The sequence below is a fragment of the Ciconia boyciana genome, chromosome 4 (assembly GCF_034638445.1).
Source record: "Ciconia boyciana chromosome 4, ASM3463844v1, whole genome shotgun sequence".
In the NCBI taxonomy this organism is placed as follows: Eukaryota; Metazoa; Chordata; class Aves; order Ciconiiformes; family Ciconiidae; genus Ciconia; species Ciconia boyciana.
In genome coordinates, this window is record NC_132937.1 from 39,393,141 (window position 1) to 39,418,663 (window position 25,523).

At 41.7% G+C, this 25,523-nt stretch overlaps 1 protein-coding gene across 1 annotated transcript in view; it reads left to right on the forward strand.

Annotated features, from left to right (window-relative positions):
- Window positions 1-25,523, forward strand: part of NDUFAF2 (NADH:ubiquinone oxidoreductase complex assembly factor 2) — an 85,905-nt gene that overhangs the window by 20,154 nt on the left and 40,228 nt on the right. The window contains exons 2-3 of the mRNA XM_072860356.1: window positions 19,987-20,075; window positions 22,834-22,845. Coding sequence (XP_072716457.1) covers window positions 19,987-20,075; window positions 22,834-22,845 — 101 coding nt within the window. The remainder of the gene's footprint in view (window positions 1-19,986; window positions 20,076-22,833; window positions 22,846-25,523) is intronic.

A 25,523-nucleotide genomic window follows, 5' to 3' on the forward strand; every position in this document is an offset into this window, starting at 1 on the left:
AATGCATTTTTAAACTCAGACGACTTTTTTTTTTTTTTTTTTTTCCCCACTCCCATCCCACCCCAGTCCTTCCTGGCTGGTTATGTAGGTATTTTTCCAAAGTCTCATTGATCGATGCCATATCATTATTATCAGCACTTTGGCTGAGAAAATTTCATTTGAACATTGCTATTATCTATATCGCACATTTTATGTTACTGTAATTCTTAATTTCTTCTGAAAGCATAATTAGGCAATGGGTCATAGAAAATACATATGTGTATATATGTATGTATGTACATTCACTATATCAGTGACTGGATAGATGCAATGGAGCAGTTAAGCAAAACTGTGATTAGTATGGACTAATGACCCACACGAGCACAGGCCTTTTGATTTAAGAGGAGTGAAAAAATATCTGCCATTTGTGCCAAACTGAAAAACTTTAATATGCATAACTGTTTTTAACTGAGAAACGGAATCGAGTTGCATCCTGGACGCTCTAGATGTCTGACAGCAGTTATGAAAGTGGATTGTCTTTTGAGAGGGCTGAGGGATAAAATTCTTCTGTATTAATCAAAATACAGGATATATCTGTCTAAAGAAACAAAGCAGCTAACAGGTGCAAAATCGTTCTGGTTAGCAGACAAAAGATACAAATTGGTATATGAAATTGGAATGAATACATATAGGCCTGGTTACCTTGCAATATTATTTGTGTTCGGTTGGGTTAAATAGGGCAGGATTGAGTTGTTCCTGTTTGGAAGGCGCTGTTCTAAGTCTTTCTTGTTTAACTCATGAGAAACAGGCAACAATTTCTTGATCTAACAGGATAAGGTGTTTAATTTCCTTATAGACATACATGACTACAGCAAGACGGATATTGAGCAGTTTTTCCTGTTCCGTATGCCTGTAAATAATTTTCCTGCACCCAGGAAATAATAATTTTCTCAGAAATAAACAATGTGGCTCTTGTTTCAAGGAATAATGTACGGTCTTTCTTCTGGACATAATTTTATTTGTTTTTTGTTCGCTTGTGTATTATGTATACATTGTAATAGATCAAATGCTAGTTAGTGAATATTTGGACAGTAAACCTTGTTTTTGCAAAAACTTCATTGTTTAGCATATACTTATAAGAATGGCAGAATCTAGATGGCATCGAGAGTCAGATTTAAGTTGACATCCTGGATTAAAATTTAGGACAAAACCAGCCTAACCATATGTCGTAGTTTAGCTTCAGTCGGCAACTAAGCACCACACAGCCGCTCACTCACCCTCCCTGCGCCCAGGGGGATGGCGGAGAGTATCTGAAGAGCACAAGTAAGAAAACTCATGGGCTGAGATATGAACAGTTTAATAACTGAAATAATAATAATATTATAATAATAAATAAATAAAATTGTAATGAAGAGGAAAATAACAAGAGAGGGAGAGAGAGAGGAATAAAACCCAGGGAAAAAGAAAAAAAAACAAGTGATGCAACCACTCACCACCTGCTAACCAACACCCAGCCAGTCCCGGAGCAGCGATCGCTGCCCCCCGACCAACTACCCCCAGTTTATATACTGAGCATGATGTCATATGGTATGGAATAGCCCTTTGGCCAGTTTGGATCAACTATCTTGGCTGTGTCCCCTCTCAGCTTCTTGTGCACCTGGCAGAGCATGGGAAGCTGAAAAGTCCTTGACTAGTGTAAACATTACTTAGCAACAACTAAAACATCAGTGTGTTATCAACATTATTCTCATCCTAAATCCAAACCACAGCACTATACCAGCTACTAGGAAGAAAATTAACTCTATCCCAGCCGAAACCAGGACAGTATCCACCCCTTATTCTATACCATCTATGTCACGCCCAGGTATTACAATTTCCAATACATTCCAATTAATCACCACCACTTTTCCATGTCTTTTCATATATACACACAGATAACATACCCTTGGTCTATGGGCCATCCCTCTAAAATGTACGTTGAGTTCATTTAGTCCATGACTTTGGGCTCCATCTCTCATAACAGTCCTTCGAGGCAGGAGAGATGGTGTGTGGTGTTGGATTGTTGCCTGCTGAAGCCAGTTCTGGTTCCATCACTGCTGCACTTTGCTTGGTTTCATCCAAGTTCATTCTTCATTAATCTGGGTGATTCTTACTGTAATACCCTTGATATGGCATATAGCAACCATAGCAGTGATGACATACAGTATTATATAGCAATTAACATCATACCATTTAGTTCATTGGCTATTCTCACCCAAAATCAAATCCCCTTGAGGTACACAGCGGACTTCCCCATCCTCCTGCATTACCCACCAAGGGCACCGAGGTCCTTGAGCAAAAGCAATCCCACAAATGGGTTTACCTTTGCCCGAGGCAGGAATAACCCAGACTGTCTTCCCCAGCATATTTTTTATGTGCACTACAGGGACTTTATCCCCTTCTACAGTATGTAAGAGTTTTCATTGGGCAGGGCCAGCTCGATTGACAGATCCCCTAGTGTTGACTAACCAGGTGGCCTTTGCTAAATGTGCATCCCAATGTTTGAATGTCCCACCACCCATTGCTCGCAGGGTAGTCTTTAACAGTCCATTGTATCACTCAATTTTCCCAGAGGCTGGTGCATGATAGGGGATGTGATATACCCACTCAATGCCATGCTCTTTGGCCCAGGTGTCTATGAGGTTGTTTCAGAAATGAGTCCCGTTGTCTGACTCAATTCTCTCTGGGGTGTCATGTCGCCATAGGACTTGCTTTTCAAGGCCCAGGATAGTGTTCCAGGCGGTGGCATGGGGCACGAGATATGTTTCCAGCCATCTGGTGGTTGCTTCCACCATTGTAAGCACATGGCACTTGCCTTGGCAGCTTTGTGGGAGTGTGATGTAATCGATCTGCCAGGCCTCCCCATAGTTATATTTCCGCCACATTTCCTCCATACCACAGAGGCTTTAACCGCTTGGCTTGTTTGATTGCAGGGCATGTCTCACATTCATGGATAACCTGTGCAATAGTGTCCATGGTCAAGTCCACCCCTCGATCACGAGCCCATCTATATGTTGCATCTCTTCCTTGATGGCGTGAGGTGTCATGGGCCCACCAAGCTATAAATAATTCACCCTTATGTTGCCAGTCCAGATCCACCTGAGCCACTTCAATCTTAGCAGCCTGATCCACCTGCTGGTTGTTTTGATGATCTTCAGTGGCCTGACTCTTGGGTACATGAGCATCTACGTGATGTACTTTTACAAGCAGGTTCTCTACCCAGGCAGCAATGTTTTGCCACAATGCTGCTGCCCAGATGGGTTTGCCTCTGCACTGCCAGTTGCTCTGCTTCCATTGCTGTAACCACCCCCACAGGGCATTTGCCACCATCCATGAGTCAGTATAGAGATAGAGCACTGGCCACTTTTCTCATTCAGCAATGTGTAAAGCCACCTGGATGGCCTTTACTTCTGCAAATTGGCTCAATTCACCATCTCCTTCAGCAGTTTCTACAACTTCTCGTATAGGACTCCATACAGCAGCTTTCCATCTCTGATGCTTTCCTACAATACGACAGGACCCATCAGTGAACAGGGTGTATTGCTTCTCATTTTCTGGCAGTTTATTGTACAGTGGGGCCTCCTCAGCACACGTCACCTCCTCCTCTGCCAATATTCCAAAATCTTTGCCTTCTGGCCAGTCCATGATCACTTCCAAGATTCCTGGGCAATGGGGGTTTCCTATCCGAGCCCATTGTGTGATCAGTGTGACCCACTTACTCCACGTAGCATCAGTTGCATGATGTGTAGAGGGGACACTCCCTTTGAACATCCAGCCCAGCACCGGCAGTCGGGGTGCCAGGAGGAGCTGTGCTTCAGTACCAACCACTTCCGAAACAGCTCGAACCCCTTCATATGCTGCCAATATCTCTTTTTCAGTTAGAGTATAGCGTGCCTCCGATGCTCTGTATCCCTGACTCCAAAACCCTAGGGGTCAACCTCAAGTCTCCCCTGGTGCTTTCTGCCAGAGGCTCCAGGTAGGGCCATTCTCCCCAGCTGCGGTGTAGAGCACAGCAGCGCTCAGCGGTGGCATGGCTTCATTCAGGCCACGATAGTCTACTGTTAGTCGCCACTCTCCATTAGACTTTGCACTGGCCATTAAAAGTGACCATTAAAAGGACTGTTAAAAGGTGAACAAGTCTTACTGATCACTCCTTGGCTCTCCACTCAACGAATCAGTTTATGGATGGGAATCATAGAGTCATAGTGGTAGCAACTGGCACTTGTTTTTCTTCAGCCCTGAGCAACCCCACAACAGAAGGGTCCTCTGAGAGACCGGGCAAGGTGGACAGCTGTTTAATTTCCTCCATCTCCAAGGCAGCTATACCAAAAGCCCACCAGTACCCTTTTGGGTCCTTGACATACCCTCTCCTGAGGTAGTCTAGGCCAAGGATGCACGGAGCCTCTGGGCCAGTCACAATGGGGTGCTTTTGACACTCATTCCCAGTTAGGCTCACTTTGGCCTCCAATACAGTTAGCTGTTGAGATCCCCCTGTCACTCCAGAAATACAGATGGGTTCTGCCCCTTTATAGCTTGATGGCATTAGGGTGCACTGTGCACCGGTGTCCACTAGATCCTTCTACTCCTGTGGGTCTGATGTGCCAGGCCATCGAATCCATACAGTCCAGTAAACCCGGTTGTCCCTTTCCTCCTCCTGGCTGGAGGCAGGGCCCCTCTAGTCCTGGTCATAGTATCATTACCTATTTCTTGTACATACGAGTCAGGAGCTCCTTCATTAAGATCAGGAGTAAGATCAGCCCTTTTACTCTGTCTGGGGAACTGCCCACTGGAAACCGGAGCAGCAATTTTCCTGGAAGAACCCCCTTTGGTGATTGTTTTTCCTTGTAACTCGCGTACCCATGCCTCTAGGGTTGAGGTAGGTTTTCCATCCCACTTCCTCATGTCCTCTCCATGGTCTCACAGGTAAAACCACAGGATGCCCTGTGGTGTGTACCCTCTATATCCTCTCTCTTGAGCAGAAGAACACTGACTTCAAAAAGCTGAGATGGTGGTCTGTACAGGTGGGGAGTGAGACCTATCTTCTTTGAGTTGCCGGACCTTCTGGGACAGTTTCTCCACAGCCAAGACAAGGGAGGAAGAGATACTTTCTTCGTATTCCCAGAGCTGGCTAGCTGCTTCATCCACTGTTGGTCCCTCTTAATCTTCCCAGGTCAGTATTGCCATTGAGTTGGCATATGATGATGGTGCACTGTGTACCAACTTCTGCCATGTGGGTCGTGTGCAGCGGACTTCATCTGGATCTTTGGATAACTGCTCGTTGTCCAGGTCACCATAAATCACCTCCAGCACAGCTAATTCCCTCAGCTACTGGATACCTCACCTCATGGTGGTCCATTTGACTGGGTGACATATAACATCTTCCTTGAAGGGATACCTTTCCTTCATAGCTGGCAGGAGCCGCCTGCAGAGGCTGAGGACTTGTGCCCCTTTTCCAATTGCTTTGTCAATGCCCCCTTCCCTAGAAAGGGATCCCAGCTGTTTGGCTTCCTTACCCTCTAATTCCAGGCTTCTGGCCCTGTTATCCCAGCACTGGAGCAGCCAGGTGATAACGTGCTTGCCTGGATGTCAGCTGAAATCTTTTCACATATCTCGCAGCTCACTCAGGGATAGGGATCAAGTTGTTTCCATCTCTTTTACGAGTTCTTCCTCTTCCTCCTCCTCTCCTCGTGATGGTCCTGCTTTTTCATCCTCCCGTACTAAACGAGCTGACTTTCGTTTCCAAGATTTCTTCTTGTGTATAGGGGCGTCTGATACTGACACGGGTTGGTTCCCTGGTTCAACTGCATTATCTGTCACAAGTGGGGCTGAAATAGCCACAGTACCTGTCACAGCGGGGGTTGGAGTAGCTGCCATTCCTGTTGCAGAGGGGGCTGGAGTATCCATGTTGCCTGTCCCTTTTTCGTCAGATCCAGAGATCTTCTCTCCAGAGACCTACCCTTGAGAGTACTGAATAGTGTTGAACAGGGCTTGGTTGGCGTGGGCCGGGCCCCAGCACATTGCAGTGATTTGTGTCTCCCTAGAATTGCCAGGGTGACAGCATACTTTTTCCAAATATTCTACTAGTTTTTCAGGATTCTGCACTTGTTCAGGGGTGAAGTTCCAAAACACTGGAGGTGCCCACCGTCCTAGGCATTTTCCCATGCTATCCCACACACCCTGCCACTCATAACTATCCAACCTTGGGGCAGATCTCTGGGTGGTATTCTTAAATAGTTGTTTAACCTTAAACAAGGTGTAAAACACATTCAGGAGACATAGCAATAGGAACATGCTGGTTTGAACATCCCAATGATATTCAAAATTCTCAGGAGCTATCGTAATTAGCCTGGAGAGGGAGAGGAAGATGGAGGAAGGTGTCTCCCCCATAGGTTGGCTCTCCGAGGATAAAAGGTAACAAGTGTAATTATCAATAATTCCCGATAGATGGCTCCCGAAGTACAGAGGTGACGGCAATGCTGAATACAAAGACGAGATCCATTTCACGAACAACAATTTTATCATACTCTAAGCCAGTGTTACACAGTACAGCAAAGCGATAACCTTAATCCATCTCCCAGAGATGATAAGCAGCACACAAATACTGATACAGAGTATATACGGCAAGTAAGGTGTTACATTACACAACTTTGAGAACCAGTAAATTGACATTGTGACCAGTGACTACTAAACTAATATAATAGACACTTATAACAAATTTGTTTTAACGCACTCTGGTCAGATCTGTTGTTATCTCAACCCTTTGAGCCCCACGTTGGGGGCCAAAAAGGACTGTTGTGGTTTAACCCCAGTCAGCAACTAAGCACCACACAGCCGCTCACTCACCCTCCCACCCTCACTCGGTGGGATGGGGGAGAGAATCTGAAGAGCACAAGTAAGAAAACTCATGGGTTGAGATAAGAACAGTTTAATAATTGGAACAAATAATAATAATAACAATAATGTTAATAATAAATAGTAGAAAATTGTAACGAAAAGGAAAATAACGAGAGGGAGAGAGAGAGGAATAAAACCCAGGGAAAAACAAAAAAAACAAGTGATGCAACCACTCACCACCTGCCGACCGATGCCTAGCCCATCTCCGAGCAGCGATCGCTGCCCCCAGCCAACTCCCCCCAGTTTATATACTGAGCATGACGTCATATGGTATGGAATAGCCCTTTGGCCAATTTGGATCAACTATCTTGGCTGTGCCCCCTCCCAGCTTCTTGTGCACCTGGCAGAGCATGGGAAGCTGAAAAGTCCTTGACTAGTGTAAACATTACTTAGCAACAACTAAAACATCAGTGTGTTATCAACATTATTCTCATCCTAAATCCAAACCACAGCACTATAGCAGCTACTAGGAAGAAAATTAACTCTATCCTAGCTGAAACCAGGACACCATACTATAATGCTTTTGGAATGGTAGTGTTGGTCACATTTACAAGAGTGAGAACTTCTCCACAGGACCAACAGAGCATCCTAGAGAAGCTTTTGAAGATTATTTATATACAGATCCCTTTCCCTGGGAAACTGACAGTGGATCCTATCAAGATGTGCAAAGTCCTCATCAATGGAAATTTTAAAGGATAAGCAAAGTCTTTTGGGACAGCATCAGATGTGCTGCTGTTATGCTAATACCCTTTTCTGACAAAAGATATGATGTTAGAACATGTCTCTGCCAAAGCTAGCGCTCTCTCCTCATCTATATTCCATGTGAAAATTTGACATCTTCTGTGGTGACTGTAAGTACTTCATGACAATTAAAACAAACTCAAAAAGCTTAATCTCCTGCGAGAGGCCCAGACCTGTAAATCTGATCTTATCTGTGTTAAACTACTTAGGCTATAGGGTTTTTTTAAGGTACATTAACTAGAGGCTGCAGTAAATGTATAGAGTATTTGGGCTAGTGTTACCTGCCAGGGCAGGTGTCTGTAAGACTGTCAAACTCTGAGAGAAGGTGGGAGAAATTATCAAAGCTCTGAATTTGCTGTGACTGACCAGAAACAGTCTCTGGAATGTAAGTGAACTCACTTAAAACTAGCTTGGCTATCTTTAGCTTCTCTTACAACATGAGCCTACCCTTAATCTTTTTGTACCACGTCAAACGCATTGTTAGTGGAATACAACTAATATTTAATGAATTGTATTGGAAAAATCTGTTAACCAAGTGAATTAAACATTGCAAGCTGTTTCCACCTTATTGGACATTAGTTGTAAATGCTATAGAAAATCAGAGCAAGGTGGGAATAATTATTTTGGTACACAGTGTGGGATAGTTTGAATGGCAATTAATACAAAATAGCAAGTAATACTAAGACAGTATGGCTACAACGCTGGCACTGTCAGCTGGCATTTCTTTTGGGAAGTGAAAAGGGACTGCGAGGCTTGTACTGCATGTGAGTCTTTTCCTTTGGCAGTATGTGTTCCCAAAAATGGAAGCAATCGGCCTGACTTCAAACCTTCAGTAGAAATCTGAAGAAACACATCTTCCTTTGGAAAGAAAAGAGTGCTTGCAGACAACTCTATAAAGCCAAATGTATTGTTGATAAGATGTAAATATAAATAGCAAAATCAAAGCATGATTTTGACCCTGAGTGCCAAGTGCTTCCAGCTTCTTTGGACTTGCTCATTCAGCATTTGCCAAGTTTAATATTGCTTGATCCTGCATCACTGTAAAACTGGAAATCACTGATCCTGGTTCTCTTGAGGTTAATGGAAATCAGAACCATAGAACAAAGCAGCCTATGGCCTTACTTGCTGCTCTTAAAAGTTGAAATGAGTTTCTAATATGAGTTTATAAAGCATAGAGTTTTAGATTACTTCAAGTCTGTGAATTATTGGAGAAAATATAACTACATGCATAAGTGATAGATGTTAGGTGCAAATATTAAACTTTTTGTATTTTATTTTAGACTATAATATGGATTTATTGTGTGAATAAATATGAACTATTGGAACTTATTAATTTGTCACTTAGCAAAAATTAATTAACTTTATAGAAATTTAAATTATGAAAAAATAAAATCAGAATTCTTTGGGAGAAAAATATTGTCTTAAAATGTTGACTTCCTACCTAAGGTGAAGGTTATTATTGCAGAAGTACTGGAATTCTGACCGTGAGGTAACATGAAGGCAGTCACCAATGAACAGGGTTACTCAGCTATAAATCTATGCCAAGGAGGGATCTAGGCTTGTACAAATTTATGTTTACCTTTAAATGGGCTGCTTTTCCTTTTCTTCACAACAGAACTTTTTTGTTTGTTTCTTTGTTTTCTCTCCTACAATAGAGATGAGAGATTCATATCTTGCTTTGAAGGTGATGGGCCACTCCTGCAGCCTGTAGAGAAATAATCTAGTTTTTGTTGTCTCTAGAGGAGTAATTCATTCTCTGCTTTGTGGGAAGAAGTGCTGATAGTTCAGTTGCTTTGCTAACTTAAGTACTGCTTCATATTTAGCAAAAATTGCAAAGTTTGTTGAGGTGTTACCAGACGAGACAAAAAATGGGGGATCCATTTTGTGAACTTCTTAATATACTGCTTAAAAAATTTTTAGAAATCTTTGTTTCCACTAGGAAAAGTTTATGTTGTGTTACGAATTATGAAATAAAATACTGTTAGTAAATGAAGTACAATATCATCCCTTCCAAGTACATAGTGCTTCAGTAAATAAATATGCTTTAAAAATATTTGCTTGTTTCATCATAAAGTTTACAGCAATGCTGTGCAACTGAAATCGAGTCTATTTGTCTTAATTTAACAAAGGCTGCATATTCAGACCGTGCACTTTTTTTTCTTTAAGTAATTAATAAAGTGTTTCTTCCATGGACTCCTACCATGCAGACAGCGCAAATCAGCAAGCAAAAAGAGTCCCAGTCCTGAGTTCTCATGAGCATCTGAGATTCGATTTGAATGGGAGTTGTGAATTGTTGCTTTCATGTAGTAGCTCCATGCATGCCCATGTGTGAGTGTGTGACCTGTTTCCATCTGCTGACTGCAAAACATACTGATATTTCACAGCCAGAAGGGCTCTCGTTCAGTTCAGGTACCAAAACCATCCAGTTCCCTGTTGATGGTCCAGTTTCTCCTCTTGCTGATAATGCATGCCATAGTTTGTCCTAGCTGTACACATTAGACAAACTTGTTTGGAGATTAACAGAGAAATCTTTTACAAATAACAATTTTGTAAACAGTGAAAATAAATTTAGGGCTAATGGAGATCTTTAAAATAATATATATGGTTTTAAGAAATTGATATGGGAAGAATTTTCATTGGGTTATGGAAAAACACAAGCTTGGGATTATTCATTATTTAACTTTATTTCGATCTGGCAGGTTCTTCAGTGGGTTTTTCTTAATGCAAATGTGGATATATCAGATTTAGTGACTGCAGTGGAAACAACTAGGATTTTTTTGTCCGTAGAAGAGGGGCTCTTCCCTAGAAGAAATTGAAAAATTAAAATATTTGTTTTATAACATCTGTGCATTTCTACAGTTAACCATGTTTTTGTTGTGGAAATATAACTTAGTTTCTAGGCTTCATAGTCTATAGACAAGGCTGTAGAAATGTAGAAAATAATCCATTAAGCCATTTGCTATGCCTTCACATTTCACTTACTATTTCCCCTTGCTGGCTTTGGCTACCCCTTTCTCATGTCGGCAGGCTGCCTAACTTCTGTTAAACACTTTTGGTTTTAGGCTTTTATACAAATTCACTTCAATCATCACATGGACTTTCAGATAGACTGGGACAGAAAGGCTTAGAGAAAATATGTACAGTAAGAAAGTATATAAATCTAAAATGTGTAAATACTGTATTACTTGCTGAAAGATCTGTCCATTACTTAGACTTCTTGGCCAATTTGCCTGCTTGTAACTCATGTAAAGTTGCAAATCTTGGCTACTTCAGTGTTTTGTGTAAATAATGTTGTATCTGAGTATTCTGTGTGAGTATTCTGTACATCTGTTAAATTCTTTCTGAAGTAATCTGCTTTTTGTTTTATGAGGCTGTTATTCTTTGGACATGTTGTGATTTATATAATCCCAATTTAAAAAACCTAAAGTATTAATTGTTCTTCTGTGTTTCTAAGATCTAGTGGTAACATGAAAATGAGGTTAATTTTAAAGTTAAAACTGTAAATAATGATTCTTACATTGCTATTTGCAATTGCTTCATATGTATCCGCTTATAAGTGAAGTTTCTTTGCAGTAGCAAAGACCACAGTATTTCTTTGAAAATGTGGGAATAAATCAATATAAAGCAAAATAGTCAATATCTTTAGTATGAAAAAACACTTCTCTAAACTGTAAAAGGTTTTAATTAAATCTAAAGAGGCCTCTGTGATCTTCAGTAGAAAAGTCTACATAAATTATGTTAGTGGTGGTCTGCCAAAGAAACATAGGGGACAAGGCAAATCAGACAGTTGAAGGTAATTACTGTCGTATGTGCGTCACAAATGCAGAGAGGCTTAAAAGCCACCAGCACTACTGTGTGATTCTTCAAAATAACATCTTTGGGAAATAATTTTCTGAGTTTGGCTCTACAATGTGATTTGACTGTGGAATACAGAGAATGAATTTTTTACATGTGTTTTGTGCAAGTTTACAGCAGAATAAAAAGTGGTGTATTTTGTTAAAAGTAGATTAGTTAAGAACTTTTTATTTGGGAATGAATAAAGATATAACATCAATCACATGTCATGGTGGCAGGTAGAAAAATACACTCCTTTGTTACTTTTGCTTATGTCAGTTTACTCAGACTGTCCTACCTGTGTAGGACTCAAATTATGGACAGTTTTTTAAAAGGCACTGTGCTAACAGTAAAATGCAGTGACTTTCCAGCAATGGAGAAGAGTGTTAATTCTGAGACTTACATAGGATCAGGCATAAATAGATAGATAGGTCTTCTACTTTTCTGGAAATCTTCTGTATGGGAAGAAAGTAATTCTGTATTTTTCTTTTGCTTTATAGATAAATAAAAGTTTGAGAAATTGATTTATCCATGAAATTATTTTAAATCAAGTGTATGAAGGATAATATATTCAGCATATAGGAATTGTGTACATATAAAACAAATAAATATAAATCATATATCTTTCAACACTGATAAAAACATCTAATCTTGGAGATGAAAGTACGCTACACTGTATTTTCTTTGCCTGATGGCGTATCTCTGAAACAGACACTAAAAATGTTAGATACAGAAGTCAACAAAACTGATGCATTGCTTAAAAATAAAAAGAAATATTATAAAGCTAAAGAAGGTAATTAAAAAATGAATAGCATTTCTATACAAGTTCTTCTTATTTTGCTGTATTAAATACTTAATAATGAAAAATAGTATGCAGTTTAGCTATTAACTAGAGATGGGTGAATTGTAACTCCTGACTGCTATCAGTTTTAAAATAACTTAATTCGAAATACTGTTGAAAGCATACTGAAGGAATGAACTGTATTAATCACATCATTATGAAAGAAAATATTTTATGCAGATATTTCTTTGTGTTTCCCCAAAATGTCAAATTTCTCCATAACAGCCTCCCGGGGAGGGAAAAAGCTGGAAGAAAAAGCCTGGGGAATGTTGTTAGGATTTTCACCTGTGAGGGATTGGGAACTTTCCCATATTTCCAGTATCTGCTAATTTAAAAACAAATTAAAATACTCTTTCATAAGTGAAGTCTTCAGTGGTTAAAAATATTTCAAATACTTTTTTAAAATCTGAAATATACACTATCTATTCCTCTTTACAGTAGCATGATATCTGACAGTCCGTCTGCTGTGTAATACATCACCGGTTGAACCTTAATTCTTCCTCTTTGACTGTAGTAGAATCTGTGGGGGGGATGTAGATCCAGATTCTCCACACTGGCTCCCCTTTTAATATAATGAATGTTCCTTATCATCAGAGAGCTACCTACTAGTTTTAATTTTTTAACATAGAAAATATTTTGTTTGCAACCATATGTGAAAAGGCTCATGTGCACAGAGCAGTTGCCAGTGACTGGAGATGATGTGGCTTGACCGCTTTGCAAAGCTAACCATTGAGCTTTTGGTGCTGGTTTTTGACTCGAGAACAGTGTCAAGTTTCTGATCCCTCACCAGCAAGGGTGTGGAAGATATCTGGGGGAAGGAAAAAACAGTTGATAGAAAACCAATCGACACTTCTTCAGAGAAGCATTCTCAAAGGGAGGAATAGACAAAGGTGGATAACTTGGGTTGAAATATATTTGTCATTAATAATCCAAGTCAACTGTAGAACATGCAGGCTTTTGTAAAAGTTACTAACATACATAGCATTTCAAATTGACATCTAGATGTGTCCTGATTTCAGCTGGGATAGAGTTAATTTTCTTCCTAGTAGCTGGTATAGTGCTGTGTTTTGGATTTAGTATGAGAATAATATTGATAACACACTGATGTTTTGGCTGTTGCTAAGTGGTGTTTACACTGGTCAAGGACTTTTCAGCTTCCCCTGCTCTGCCAGGTGCACAAGAAGCTGGGAGGGGGCACAGCCAGGACAGCTGACCCAAACTGACCAAAGGGCTATTCCATACCATATGACGTCATGCTCAATATATAAAATGGGGGGAGTTGGCCGGGGGGCAGTGACCACTGCTCGGGAACTGGTTGGGCATCGGTCAGCAGGTGGTGAGCAATTGCATTGTGCATCACTTATTTTGTATATTCTTTTATAATTATTATTATTTTTCCTTCCTGTTCTGTCCTATTAAACTGTCTTTATTTCAACCCATGAATTTTACTTTTTTTTTTTCCTGATTCTCTCCCCCATCCCACTGCGGGGTGGGAGTGAGCGAACAGCTGTGTGGTGTTTAGCTGCCTGCCGGGTTAAACCACAACAGTCATTTTGCACCCAATGCTGGGCACAAAGGGTTGAGATAACGACAGTTCTGACCAAAGCGCGTTAAGGCAAATTTGTTATAAGCATTCATTATATTGGTTTAATAGTCGCTGGTCACAAAGTTAATTCATTCGCTCTCAAAGTTATCGTGCTTGCTCTCAAAGTTGTGTTATGTAATACCTTACTTACTGTATATGTTCCCTGTTGTGCTGTTTATCATCACCTCTGGGAGCTGGATCAAGGTTATCATTACGCTGAACTGTGTAACACTGGTTTATGATATGATAAAATTATTGGTTGTGAGACTAATCTGGTATTTATACTCGGCATTGCAATCACCTCCGTACCTCGGGAGCCACCACTCACGGAAACTATTAATAATTACACTCTTTACATTTCTCCTCAGAGAACCAATCTATGGGGGACACTTTCCCCCGCTCCTTCACCTTCCCCTTCTCCTTCAGGCTAGTTACAACAGCTCTTGAGAATTTTGAATATCCTTGGTATGTTCAAACCAGCATGTTCCTATTGCTATGTCTTCTGTATGTCGTTCAGGTCTTGTTTAGGGTTAAACAACTGTTTAAGAATACCATCCAGAGATCCACCCCTGTGACAAGCACTGCAGCTACTCAAACCACGGCAACAGGCACAGTGGCTGAACCAGAGAACCAACCCGTGCTGGTATCAGTCACCACTATACACAAGAAGAAATACACAAGAAAATCAGCTTGTTTAGTAAGGGATGTAGATGAACCAGGGCCATCACGAGAACAGGATGAGGAAAAGGCAGAACCCATAAATGCGGTGGTAACCACCCGATCCCTATCCGTGAGTGAGCTGCAAGATATGTGAAAAGATTTCAGTCGTTGTCCAGGCGAGCACATTGTCACCTGGCTGCTCTGAAGCTGGGATAACAGGGCCAGTAGCCTGGAATTAGAGGGTAAGGAAGCCAAACAGCTGGGATCCCTTTCTAGGGAAGGGGGCATTGACAAAGCAATTGGAAAAGGGGCACAAGCCCTCAGCCTCTGGAGGTGACTCCTGTCAGCTATGAAGGAAAGGTATCCCTTCAAGGAAGATGTTATATGTCACCCAGTCAAATGGACCACCATGGGGTGAGGTATCCAGTACCTGAGGGAATTAGCTGTGCTGGAGGTGATTTATGGTGACCTGGACAACGAGCAGTTATCTACAGATCCAGATGAAGTCCAGTGCACACAACCCATCTGGCGGAAGTTGGTGCGCAGTGCACCTTCGTCATATGCCAACTCATTGGCAATACTGACCTGGAAAGATGGAGAGGAACAACCAGTGGATGAATTGGCTGGTAAACTCCGGCAATACGAAGAAAGTCTTTCTTTCTCCCTATGGGACTGTGTCTCGGCTGTGGAAAAACTGTCCGAAAAACTGTCCCAGGAGGTCCATCAACTCAAAGAGGATATGTCCTACTTTCCACCTGTATGGACCAGTATCTCAGCTATTAGGAGTCAGCGTTCCTCTGCTCAAGAGAGAGGATATAGTGGGTACACACCACAGGGCACCCTATGGTTTCATCTGCATGACCACGGAGAGGACATGAGGAAGTGGGATGGAAAACCTACCGTGACCCTAGAGGCACGGGTACGTGAGTTGCAAGGAAAAACAATCACCAAAGGGGGTTCTTCCAGGAAAATTGCTGCTCTGGTTTCCAGTGGGCAGTTCCCCAGACAGAGCAGAAGGGCTGATTTTACTTCCGATCTTAATAAATGGACTTTTGATTCGCATTTACAAGAAGTGAGTGTCACGGTTTAACCCCAGCCAGCAACTAAGCGCCACAATAGGATGAGGGAGAGAATCAGAAGAGTAAAAGTGAGAAAACTCGTGGGTTGAGATAAAGACAGTTTAATAGGTGAAGCAAAAGCCACGCACATAAGCAAAGCAAAACAAGGAATTCATTCACTACTTCCCATTGGCAGGCAGGTGTTCAGCCATCTCCAGGAAAGCAGGGCTCCATCACGCGTAACGGTTACTTGGGAAGACAAGTAACGCCATCACTCCAAACGTCCCCCCCTTCCTTCTTCTTCCCCCGGCTTTATATTGCTGAGCATGACATCATATGGTATGGAATAGCCCTTTGGTCAGTTGGGGTCAGCTGTCCCAGCTGTGTCCCCTGCCAACTTCTTGTGCACCTGGCAGAGCATGGGAAGCTGAAAAGTCCTTGACTAGCGTAAGCACTACTTAGCAACAACTAAAACATCTCTGTATTATCAACACTGTTTTCAGCACAAATCCAAAACATAGCCCCATACTAGCTACTATAAAGAAAATTAACTCTATCCCAGCCAAAACCAGCACAGTGATTAATAAATACTATGACCAGGAGTAGAGGGGCCCTGCCTCCAGCCAGGTGGAGGAAAGGCACAACCGGGTTTACTGGACTGTGTGGATTCAATGGCCTGGCACATCACACCCACAGGAGTAGAAGGCTCTAGTGGACACCGGTGCACAGTGTACCCTAATGCCATCAAGCTATAAAGGGGCAGAACCCATCTGTATTTCTGGAGTGACAGGGGGATGCCAACAGCTAACTGTATTGGAGGCCAAAGTGAGCCTAACTGGGAATGAGTGGCAAAAGCACCCCATTGTGACTGGCCCAGAGGCTCCGTGCATCCTTGGCCTAGACTACCTCAGGAGAGGGTATGTCAAGGACCCAAAAGGGTACTGGTGGGCTTTTGGTATATCTGCCTTGGAGATGGAGGAAATTAAACAGCTGCCCACCTTGCCCGGTCTCTCAGAAGACCCTTCTGTTGTGGGGTTGCTGAGGGTTGAAGATCAGCAGGTGCCGACTGCTACCACAACAGTGCACTGGCAGCAATATCGCACCAACCGAGACTCCCTGATTCCCATCCATAAGCTGATTCGTTGACTGGAGAGCCAAGGAGTGATCAGTAAGACTCGTTCATCTTTTAACAGTCCCATATGGCCAGTGCAAAAGTCTAATGGAGAGTGGCGACTAACAGTAGACTATTGTGGCCTGAATGAAGTCATGCTGCCGCTGAGTGCTGCTGTGCCAGACATGATGGAACTTCAATACGAACTGGAGTCAAAAGCAGCCAAGTGGTATGCTACAAATGATATTGCTAATGCGTTCTTCTCAATCCCTTTGGCAGCAGAGTGCAGGCCACAATTTGCTTTCACTTGGAGGGGCATTCAGTACACTTGGAATCGATTGCCCCAGGGGTGGAAACACAGCCCTACCATTTGCCATGGACTGATCCAGACTGCACTGGAACAGGGTGAAGCTCCAGAACATCTGCAATATATTGATGACATCATCATGTGAGGCAATTCAGCAGAAGAAGTTTTTGAGAAAGGGAAGAAAATAGTCCAGATCCTCCTGAAAGCCAGTTTTGCCATAAAACAAAGTAAGGTCAAGGGACCTGCACAGTAGATCCAGTTTTTAGGAATAAAATGGCAAGATGGACGTCGTCAGATCCCAATGGATGTGATTAACAAAATAACAGCCATGTCACCACCAAGTAGCAAAAAGGAAACACAAGCTTTCTTAAGCGTTGTGGGTTTTTGGAAAATGCATATTCCAAATTACAGTCTGATTGTAAGCCCTCTCTATCAAGTGACCTGGAAGAAGAACGATTTCAAATGGGGCTCTGAGCAAGAACAAGCCTTTGAACACATTAAGCTGCAGTTCATGCAGTAGCCCTTGGGCCAGTCCGGGCAGGGCAAGGTGTAAAAAATGTGCTGAAGGAGAAGGTGAATCGAGTCATTTTGCAGAAGTAAAGGCCATCCAGCTGGCTTTAGACCTTGCTGAATGAGAAAAGTGGCCAGTGCTCTATCTCTATACTGACTCATGGATGGTGGCAAATGCCTTGTGGGGGTGGTTACAGCAATGGAAGCAGAACAATTGGCAGCGCAGAAGCAAACCCATCTGGGCTGCAGCATTGTGGCAAGATATTGCTGCCTGAATAGAGAACCTGGTTGTAAAAGTACATCACGTAGATGCTCATGTACCCAAGAGTCAGGCCACTGAAGATCATCAAAACAACCAGCAGGTGGATCAGGCTGCTAAGATTGAAGTGGCTCAGGTGGATCTGGACTGGCAACATAAGGGTGAATTAGTTATAGCTTGGTGGGCCCATGACCCCTCAGGCCATCAAGGAAGAGATGCAACATATAGATGGGCTCGTGATCGAGGGGTGGACTTAACCATGGACGCTATTGCATAGGTTATCCATGAATGTGAAACATGTGCTGCAATCAAGCAAGCCAAGCAGTTAAAGCCTCTGTGGTATGGAGGACAGTGGCTGAAATATAACTATGGGGAGGCCTGGCAGATCGATTACATCACACTCCCACAAAGCCGCCAAGGCAAGCGCCATGTGCTTACAATGGTGGAAGCAACCACCGGATGGCTGGAAACATATCCCGTGCCCCATGCCACCGCCCGGAACACTATCCTGGGCCTTGAAAAGCAAGTCCTATGGCGACATGGCACCCCAGAAAGAATTGAGTCAGACAACAGGACTCATTTCTGAAACAACCTCATAGACACCTGGGCCAAAGAGCATGGCATTGAGTGGGTATATCACATCCCCTATCATGCACCAGCCTCTGGGAAAATTGAGCGATACAATGGACTGTTAAAGACTACACTGGGAGCAATGGGTGGTGGGACATTCAAACATTGGGATGCACATTTAGCAAAGGCCACCTGGTTAGTCAACACTTGGGCATCTGTCAGTCGAGCTGGCCCTGCCCAATCAAAACTTTTACGCACTGTAGAAGGGGATAAAGTCCCTGTAATGTATATAAAAACTATATTGGGGAAGACAGTCTGGGTTACTCCTGCTTCAGGCAAAGGCAAGCCCATTCATGGGATTGCTTTTGCTCAAGGACCTTGGTGCACTTGGTGGGTAAGGAGGGAGGATGGGGAAGTCCTCTGTGTACCTCAAGGGGATTTGATTTTGGGTGAGAATAGCCAATGAACTGAATGGTATGATGTTAATTGCTATACAATACTGTATGTCATCACTTTTATGGTTACTATACACCATATCAAGGGTATTACAGTAAGAATCACCCAGATTAATGAAGAATGAGCTTTGATGAAAGCAAGCAAAGTGCAGCAGTGATGGAACCAGAACTGGCTTCAGCAGGCAACAATCCAACCCCACACACCATCTCTCCTGCCCTGAAGGACTGTTATGAGAGATGGAGCCCAAAGTCATGGACTAAATGAACTCAACGTACATTTTAGAGGGATGGCCCATAGACCCAGGGAATGATATCTGTGTGTATATATCAAAAGACAGGAAAAGTGGTGGTGATCAATTGGAATGTGTTGGAAATTGTAAGACCTGGGCATGATGTAGATGGTATAGAATAAGGCGTAGATACTGTCCTGGTTTCAGCTGGGATAGAGTTAATTTTCTTCCTAGTAGCTGGTATAGTGCTGTCTTTTGATTTTAGTATGAGAATAATGTTGATAACACACTGATGTTTTAGTTGTTGCTAAGTAATGCTTACACTAGTCAAGGACTTTTCAGCTTCCCATGCCATGCCAGCGAGAAGCTGGGAGGGGGCATAGCCAGGACAGCTGACCCAAACTGGCCAAAGGGATATTCCATACCATATGACGTCATGCTCAGTATATAAACTGGGCGTAGTTGGCCGGGGGGCAGTGACCACTGCTCAGGAACTGGCTGGGCATCGGTCAGAGGGTGGTGAGCAATTGCGTTGTGCATCACTTATTTTGTATATTCTTTTATCATTATTATTATTTTTCCTTCCTGTTCTGTCCTATTAAACTGTCTTTATCTCAACCCATGAATTTTACTTTTTTTTTTTTTTTCCCAATTGTCTCCCCTGTCCCAGTGCGGGGAGGATTGAGCGAACAGCTGTGTGGTGTTTAGCTGCCTGCTGGGTTAAACCACAACAAGATGGTAATAATTTTCTCAGTATTTTAATCCTTCATTTTTATCCTGTAGACATCATTGCACTTGTGTGAATAAGTACAGTTTGTTCAAAGCAATAACATAATCAGCAATTTAAATATTATTTAGAAATATATTTAACTGCCCTTTTTTACTTTTTTATTCTTTTATTTTTTGCTGTAAGGTGTATTATACCCAAAAGAAGATTTGTAGAAGCAATAAATTGGCAAGCATATCCATATGAAATGGTTGACTTTCCAACAGAATGGGAAGGTAAATCCTGAATATTTTGGTTTTATTTCAGGATAACTTTGCCATTGAATTTAGATTCAATATTTTTAATGGAAAGTCTGACTATATGACTAGGTTGTCTGTTATCTTCCATTTTGAGTAATGAAGACTTTTGTTTAACTCTGTAGTTATTATGAATTCTTAAAGTAACCCCTTTACAAATAGGATAAATTATGTTTAGGAAATCAGTACTTAATAAAAATGCAAACAAAGCCTGTATGATCATGACTTTCTCCTATTAAATGTGAAAATATTTGTGCCTGAGGGGGATCTGAGAGAATAACCAAAACTAAATGTGGTGAACTTCCTAATTATGCTTTCAGTGCAGTGTTAATTTGTAGGTCAGTTGAATTATTGGTGTCACAGTGATGGGGCTTTTTTGTTTTCTTTATGGTGGTATTTAGTTTCCTATACTCTTCGTTGCACAATGTTGTAGGGAGTTGGAGAACATGTTAATAATTAACCATTTTTTCCCACTGCTACTGATGAAGATTTTGTCTGAAAATTTGGGACAGAGAAATAAATTCAGGGAGTTTAGAGAAATGCCTTAGGATTAGCTGAGCAGCTCTTGGAGAAAGAGAGAAAGCAGAGAGGGAGTATATGTTGGTCCTTGAGGCTGTAGGAGCTCGAGTCAAGTGTGGGGTTAAATATGGTTTAAAATCCAGGACTCTATAGCGTAAGCAAGGAACCCCTGAAATAGTAGATAGAGTGTACCCATCATTCAGCATGCTTTTTGGGGAGAATAATATCCAGGCATCTCCCAGAAGGTGGTAGGTTTTAAGCAAACAAACATCTTCATTTTAAGTAGTATGTAGTTAAACTGTGGAATTCCTTGTCATATATTCTGCTTGCTGGAAGTTTGCATGAGTTCAAAAAGTGATTAAAAGAATTAGTGGAAGAAAAATCCTTCTCATATACAGCCATCATTCTGGTTTAATTTGTCAGTGAACTGAAAATTAATGGAGGCTACAGTGTGTTTTGAGGAAATATTGCAATATACTTGCTTTACCTCATTCTCTTTCCTTGGAACTCACTGTTGGCCCCTGAGGGAGATGATACTGAGATAAGAGAGAACTTTGGTCCCAGTATATCCCTTCATGGAGTCAGTAGAGAAATATCAAATATTCCCATCTTCCATTTTATCATTGTCATTACACTGATTCCTATGATTTTTTTTTTTGTGATCAACTAAGGCTAGTATTAACAGCTAAAAGCTTCTCAAAGATGTTTCAACCCTATTAGCAGCATTTGCCATCTGTGGGGAAACCACAGTATCAACAGCTTCTGTCTTCTACTGCCACAGTACCCACAGTTGGCTGGCAAGTCTTAATCTAGTTGCTCCTTGTTCTGTATCAGTCAGAGATAGCCATCTTTTGAAGGAGAGCAGCAGCCTGGAGGGCTTGTCCTTCTTAAATCATCTGGTGCTTGAATGGGTATCTACCTAATCCAACTTTTTGAAGATCTACTTCCTCATCCAAAAGTTCTCCAGCCACTGCTGGTCACCTTAGGTCTGTGTGACTGTCATGCAAACACTCTGCACCACAAACGCTGAGAAGCATATATAAAGCCTCAGATAATTCTGCTCTGAATAAGTTCTCATCTAAGACCTGCTGCTGCCTTTTAAGAGTAAAAAAATGCAATCCAATAGTCTCCACCTGCACTTAGCTGGAATTAACAGGAAACAAGGAACATGGATAGGCAGACTGTCTCAGATAGGTGTGGGCTAATCACCCTTTCACGAAGGATCTTAGACTAGTTCAACTGACTTGCTATATGAACCTGTTCCTTAGGATTGCTGGAATCAGTGTGACGCTAATGAGCCTGCACTATATCTCTCTTCAGAAACCTTAGTGCAAATCCATGTGACTTGACAGTGTGGTGCGTGGGAGGGTACAGCTGTTTGGAAGGATACCTTTGGCAAGCACCAGTACAGGGACCTTGGAGTCAGGTCAGGTACCCTGCAGGATGGACTTGCCTAAAAAGATGCAACTTCCAGAATTGAGATGCACTTTCACAAGTCAAGTCATTTTATTCAGGCTTGCTTTAAAGAAAAGACAATTGGCCAGCCCCATTTTTATGAGCTGCATTTACATTTTTAACACTTAACTTCTTCATCTTTGTAACTGCATTTTTTTTTTCTTTGTGATTCTGCCAGCACCAGAGAGAATTCATGGAAAAAAGGAAAATTTACGATATGCAGATAGGTAACAGTCTTTTCCTCTTAAGTACTGAATTTCTCTAGAAACAGAAAGAAAAGATACATACATCTTTTTTTTTCCCCTGTGCATTCCTTAAGCAGAATGGGTGTGTAGTACATGTTTCTGACAGATAAAGTATGGGAATTCCACAAAAAAGGCTAACCCATATTTTTTTGTTCAATGCCAATTTAAGCATTACAAACAGTTTTGTGGAATCTTAACATAATTTTAAAAAGACAAAACTGGTGCTTCTGCTGTGAGTATAGAGGCTGTTCAGAGAACTATTGCACCTTCGCTACATATTGGGGTGTGAATTAGGGATGTGGGATGCTATGAAGTTCAGTTCATCGCTACTTCTTTTCTGCCTCCTGTAAAATGAAAAATTCTCTATGAGTAAGAAATGGGAAAGAATGGAAAGAGTAGAGAGTTCAAATAATACTACAGAAGCCAGTTAACTGAGTAGGAACAGTATAATACAAGGTTTTTAGACACAGTTGCTGAAAGGCTCATTATAATTCTGTCCCTATTTTTTCCTCTTTAAGATTGGTCTAGAAGTTTCCCAGGCCCACAAGACCTGTGCTGAACTTTCACTCTATATCTTCTGTCGAGACTCTTGAAAATTTCCCAATGCATTCTTTCTGTGGGTGTTTACTTTATAATTCATGCTGTCGTGGACACTGATCATTCCAGCAAATAGTCTGAGACTTTGCAGAAGGCTTTCTAAAACACTTGCTTTTTTCTCTGAACAGTAAAAGATGAATAGAAGGTTAGAAGGCTGTATAATATTTCTTACTTCTGTTTTCTCTTTACTCTTGGAATTTTTTTTTTTATTTTTAGTTTTCTAAATCCTCTCTGCTGGGCACATGTTTACATCTCCAGGGGCCTTCTCTCCAAATCCTGCCTATGCTCTCTGACATCTGCAGCCTCTCCACTTCAGTTTTGGCTCGTTCAGCAATAGAAACCTCCTTGCTTAGCCTTCTCAGGCTTTTCACTTTAAAGACTGTACTAAAGTGTCTGCTGCCTTATTACTTCTCCTTTTTCTAGGGATCTGCAGAGAATTGCTTTCACCTGTGCTGTCTTTGTTCCACCAGGACTCAGCTTTTTTACTTGTGGATAATCCTTAATGGCCACCTGATTTAAAAGCAGTCATTGCGGCATTCTTTCCCTCTCCTTGTTTCCTTACATCACACTGTGAGGCTAGAAAAATAAACCTCTTGTGACCTAAATGAATAAAAGTACTGTCCCTGGAAATATTTAAGGATGTGAGTTGTCTGAGAAGAACTTGCACAAAACCAAGGGCAAGGGATTGTTTAGGGAGTGGGAGCAGGCTGTAGTGACATTTGAAGGGATCTGAGTTAAATCTCATTGTGTATCTAAGACATACAGCCTGGACAGCTGGTAAGCTAAAGGGCTGATTTTGGGACTGTGTTTATCAAGTTATAAACATGAAATAGGGTAACCAAGACCAAGCAGAAAGCTATAAAGCAAGTAGATAAACTAGTCATCCAGATTACAGACTCAATCTGTGCAAGCTGTTTCTCAGACTCTGGAGAGGATGTTTGTGTATTAGTCCTGAGAGTTTACTGAATACAGGGCCAAGGGCTTACTCCTGAAAGGTTTGCCTGGAATTTTTCTCCTGAAGATGTTAGTTTTAAGTGCTCCACAGGATTACATTTCTTAAGTTCTCAGACCTGTGAATTTTACAAAACTTCTGAATGTCCATTAATGCTTTTGTAAAACTGAAACATGCTCAATATTCTAAAAATAGAATCATAATACCTTGTGTTCTTCATAGTCTTAGTGTTAGCTATTTGTACACGGAAAATAACGTCAATTTTAATTTTAAAAATCCAAAAGTGTGTTTCCATTCGTACTGTAGTTTTGAATTTAGAACGTAATTCATGTGCAAAATACAAATATTACCTGTTTTGTTTAGATTAAACCTCTTATATTTTACTACAAAGTGAGAGTGCATACTTGGATGCAGACAACAGATAACCTTTCTGTAATGTTAGTTCTGAATGTTCACCTACTGTAGAATGTGTAATTTACCTCCCTGAGACATGTCAATAGTGCTCCTGAGAGGAGATCAGTAATTTTACGTACCTTTAGAGATTCATGAGATTGTATGCTTCATGCAGCATTTTATTGCCCATCTACTCCTACTCTTTTTTTTTTTCCCTGGTAACATTTAGTGATTAATGGGAGTCTTAATTCACATGCTCACTTTTATGCTCATTGCAGTGCGTTATGTGCCAGTAGGAGTCTTAAAGTTCAATGAAAATTTCTAATGAGAATGCAAATGAGCGCTAATGAAAGAATGCGAGGGTCTCAAGGTAGGAAATGTCCAAAAATCTTATCTTGCAAAATGCAAAATTCCTTTCAGACAAAAGTAGCATTACAATGAGTACAGAATGCAGGAAGTGCCATCCAGATAAAATTAGAAGCAGCAGCATAATTAGTTTGAAATGGAGGCAATTTATTCATTCTGCCAAAGTTTTCACAGAATCACAGAATCGTATAGGTTGGAAAAGACCTTTAAGATCATCGAGTCCAACCGTAAACCTAACACTACCAAGACCACCACTATACCATGTCCATAAGCACCTCATCCAAACGTCTTTTAAATACCTCCAGGGATGGTGACTCAACCACTTCCCTGGGCAGCCTGTTCCAATGCTTGATAACCCTTTCAGTGAAGTAAAATTTCCTAATATCCAGTCTAAACTTCCCCTGGCACAACTTGAGGCCATTTCCTCTCGTCCTATCACTTGTTACCTGGGACAAGAGACCAACACCACCTCTCTACAACCTCCTTTCAGGTAGTTGTAGAGAGCAATAAGGTCTCCCCTCAGCCTCCTTTTCTCCAGGCTAAACAACCCCAGTTCCCTCAGCCGCTCCTCATAAGACTTGTGCTCTAGACCCTTCACCAGCTTCGTTGCCCTTCTCTGGACACACTCCAGCACCTCAATGTCTCTCTTGTAGTGAGGGGCCCAAAACTGAACACAGTATTCAAGGTGTGGTCTCACTACTGCCAAGTACAGGGGGACAATCACTTCCCTAGTCCTGCTGGCCACACTATTTCAGATACAAGCCAGGATGCCATTGGCTTTCTTGGCCACCTGGGCACACTGACAGCTCATATTCAGCCGGCTGTCAACCAGCACTCCCAGGTCCTTCTCTGCTGGGCAGCTTTCCAGCCACTCTTCCCCAAGCCTGTAGCGTTGCATGG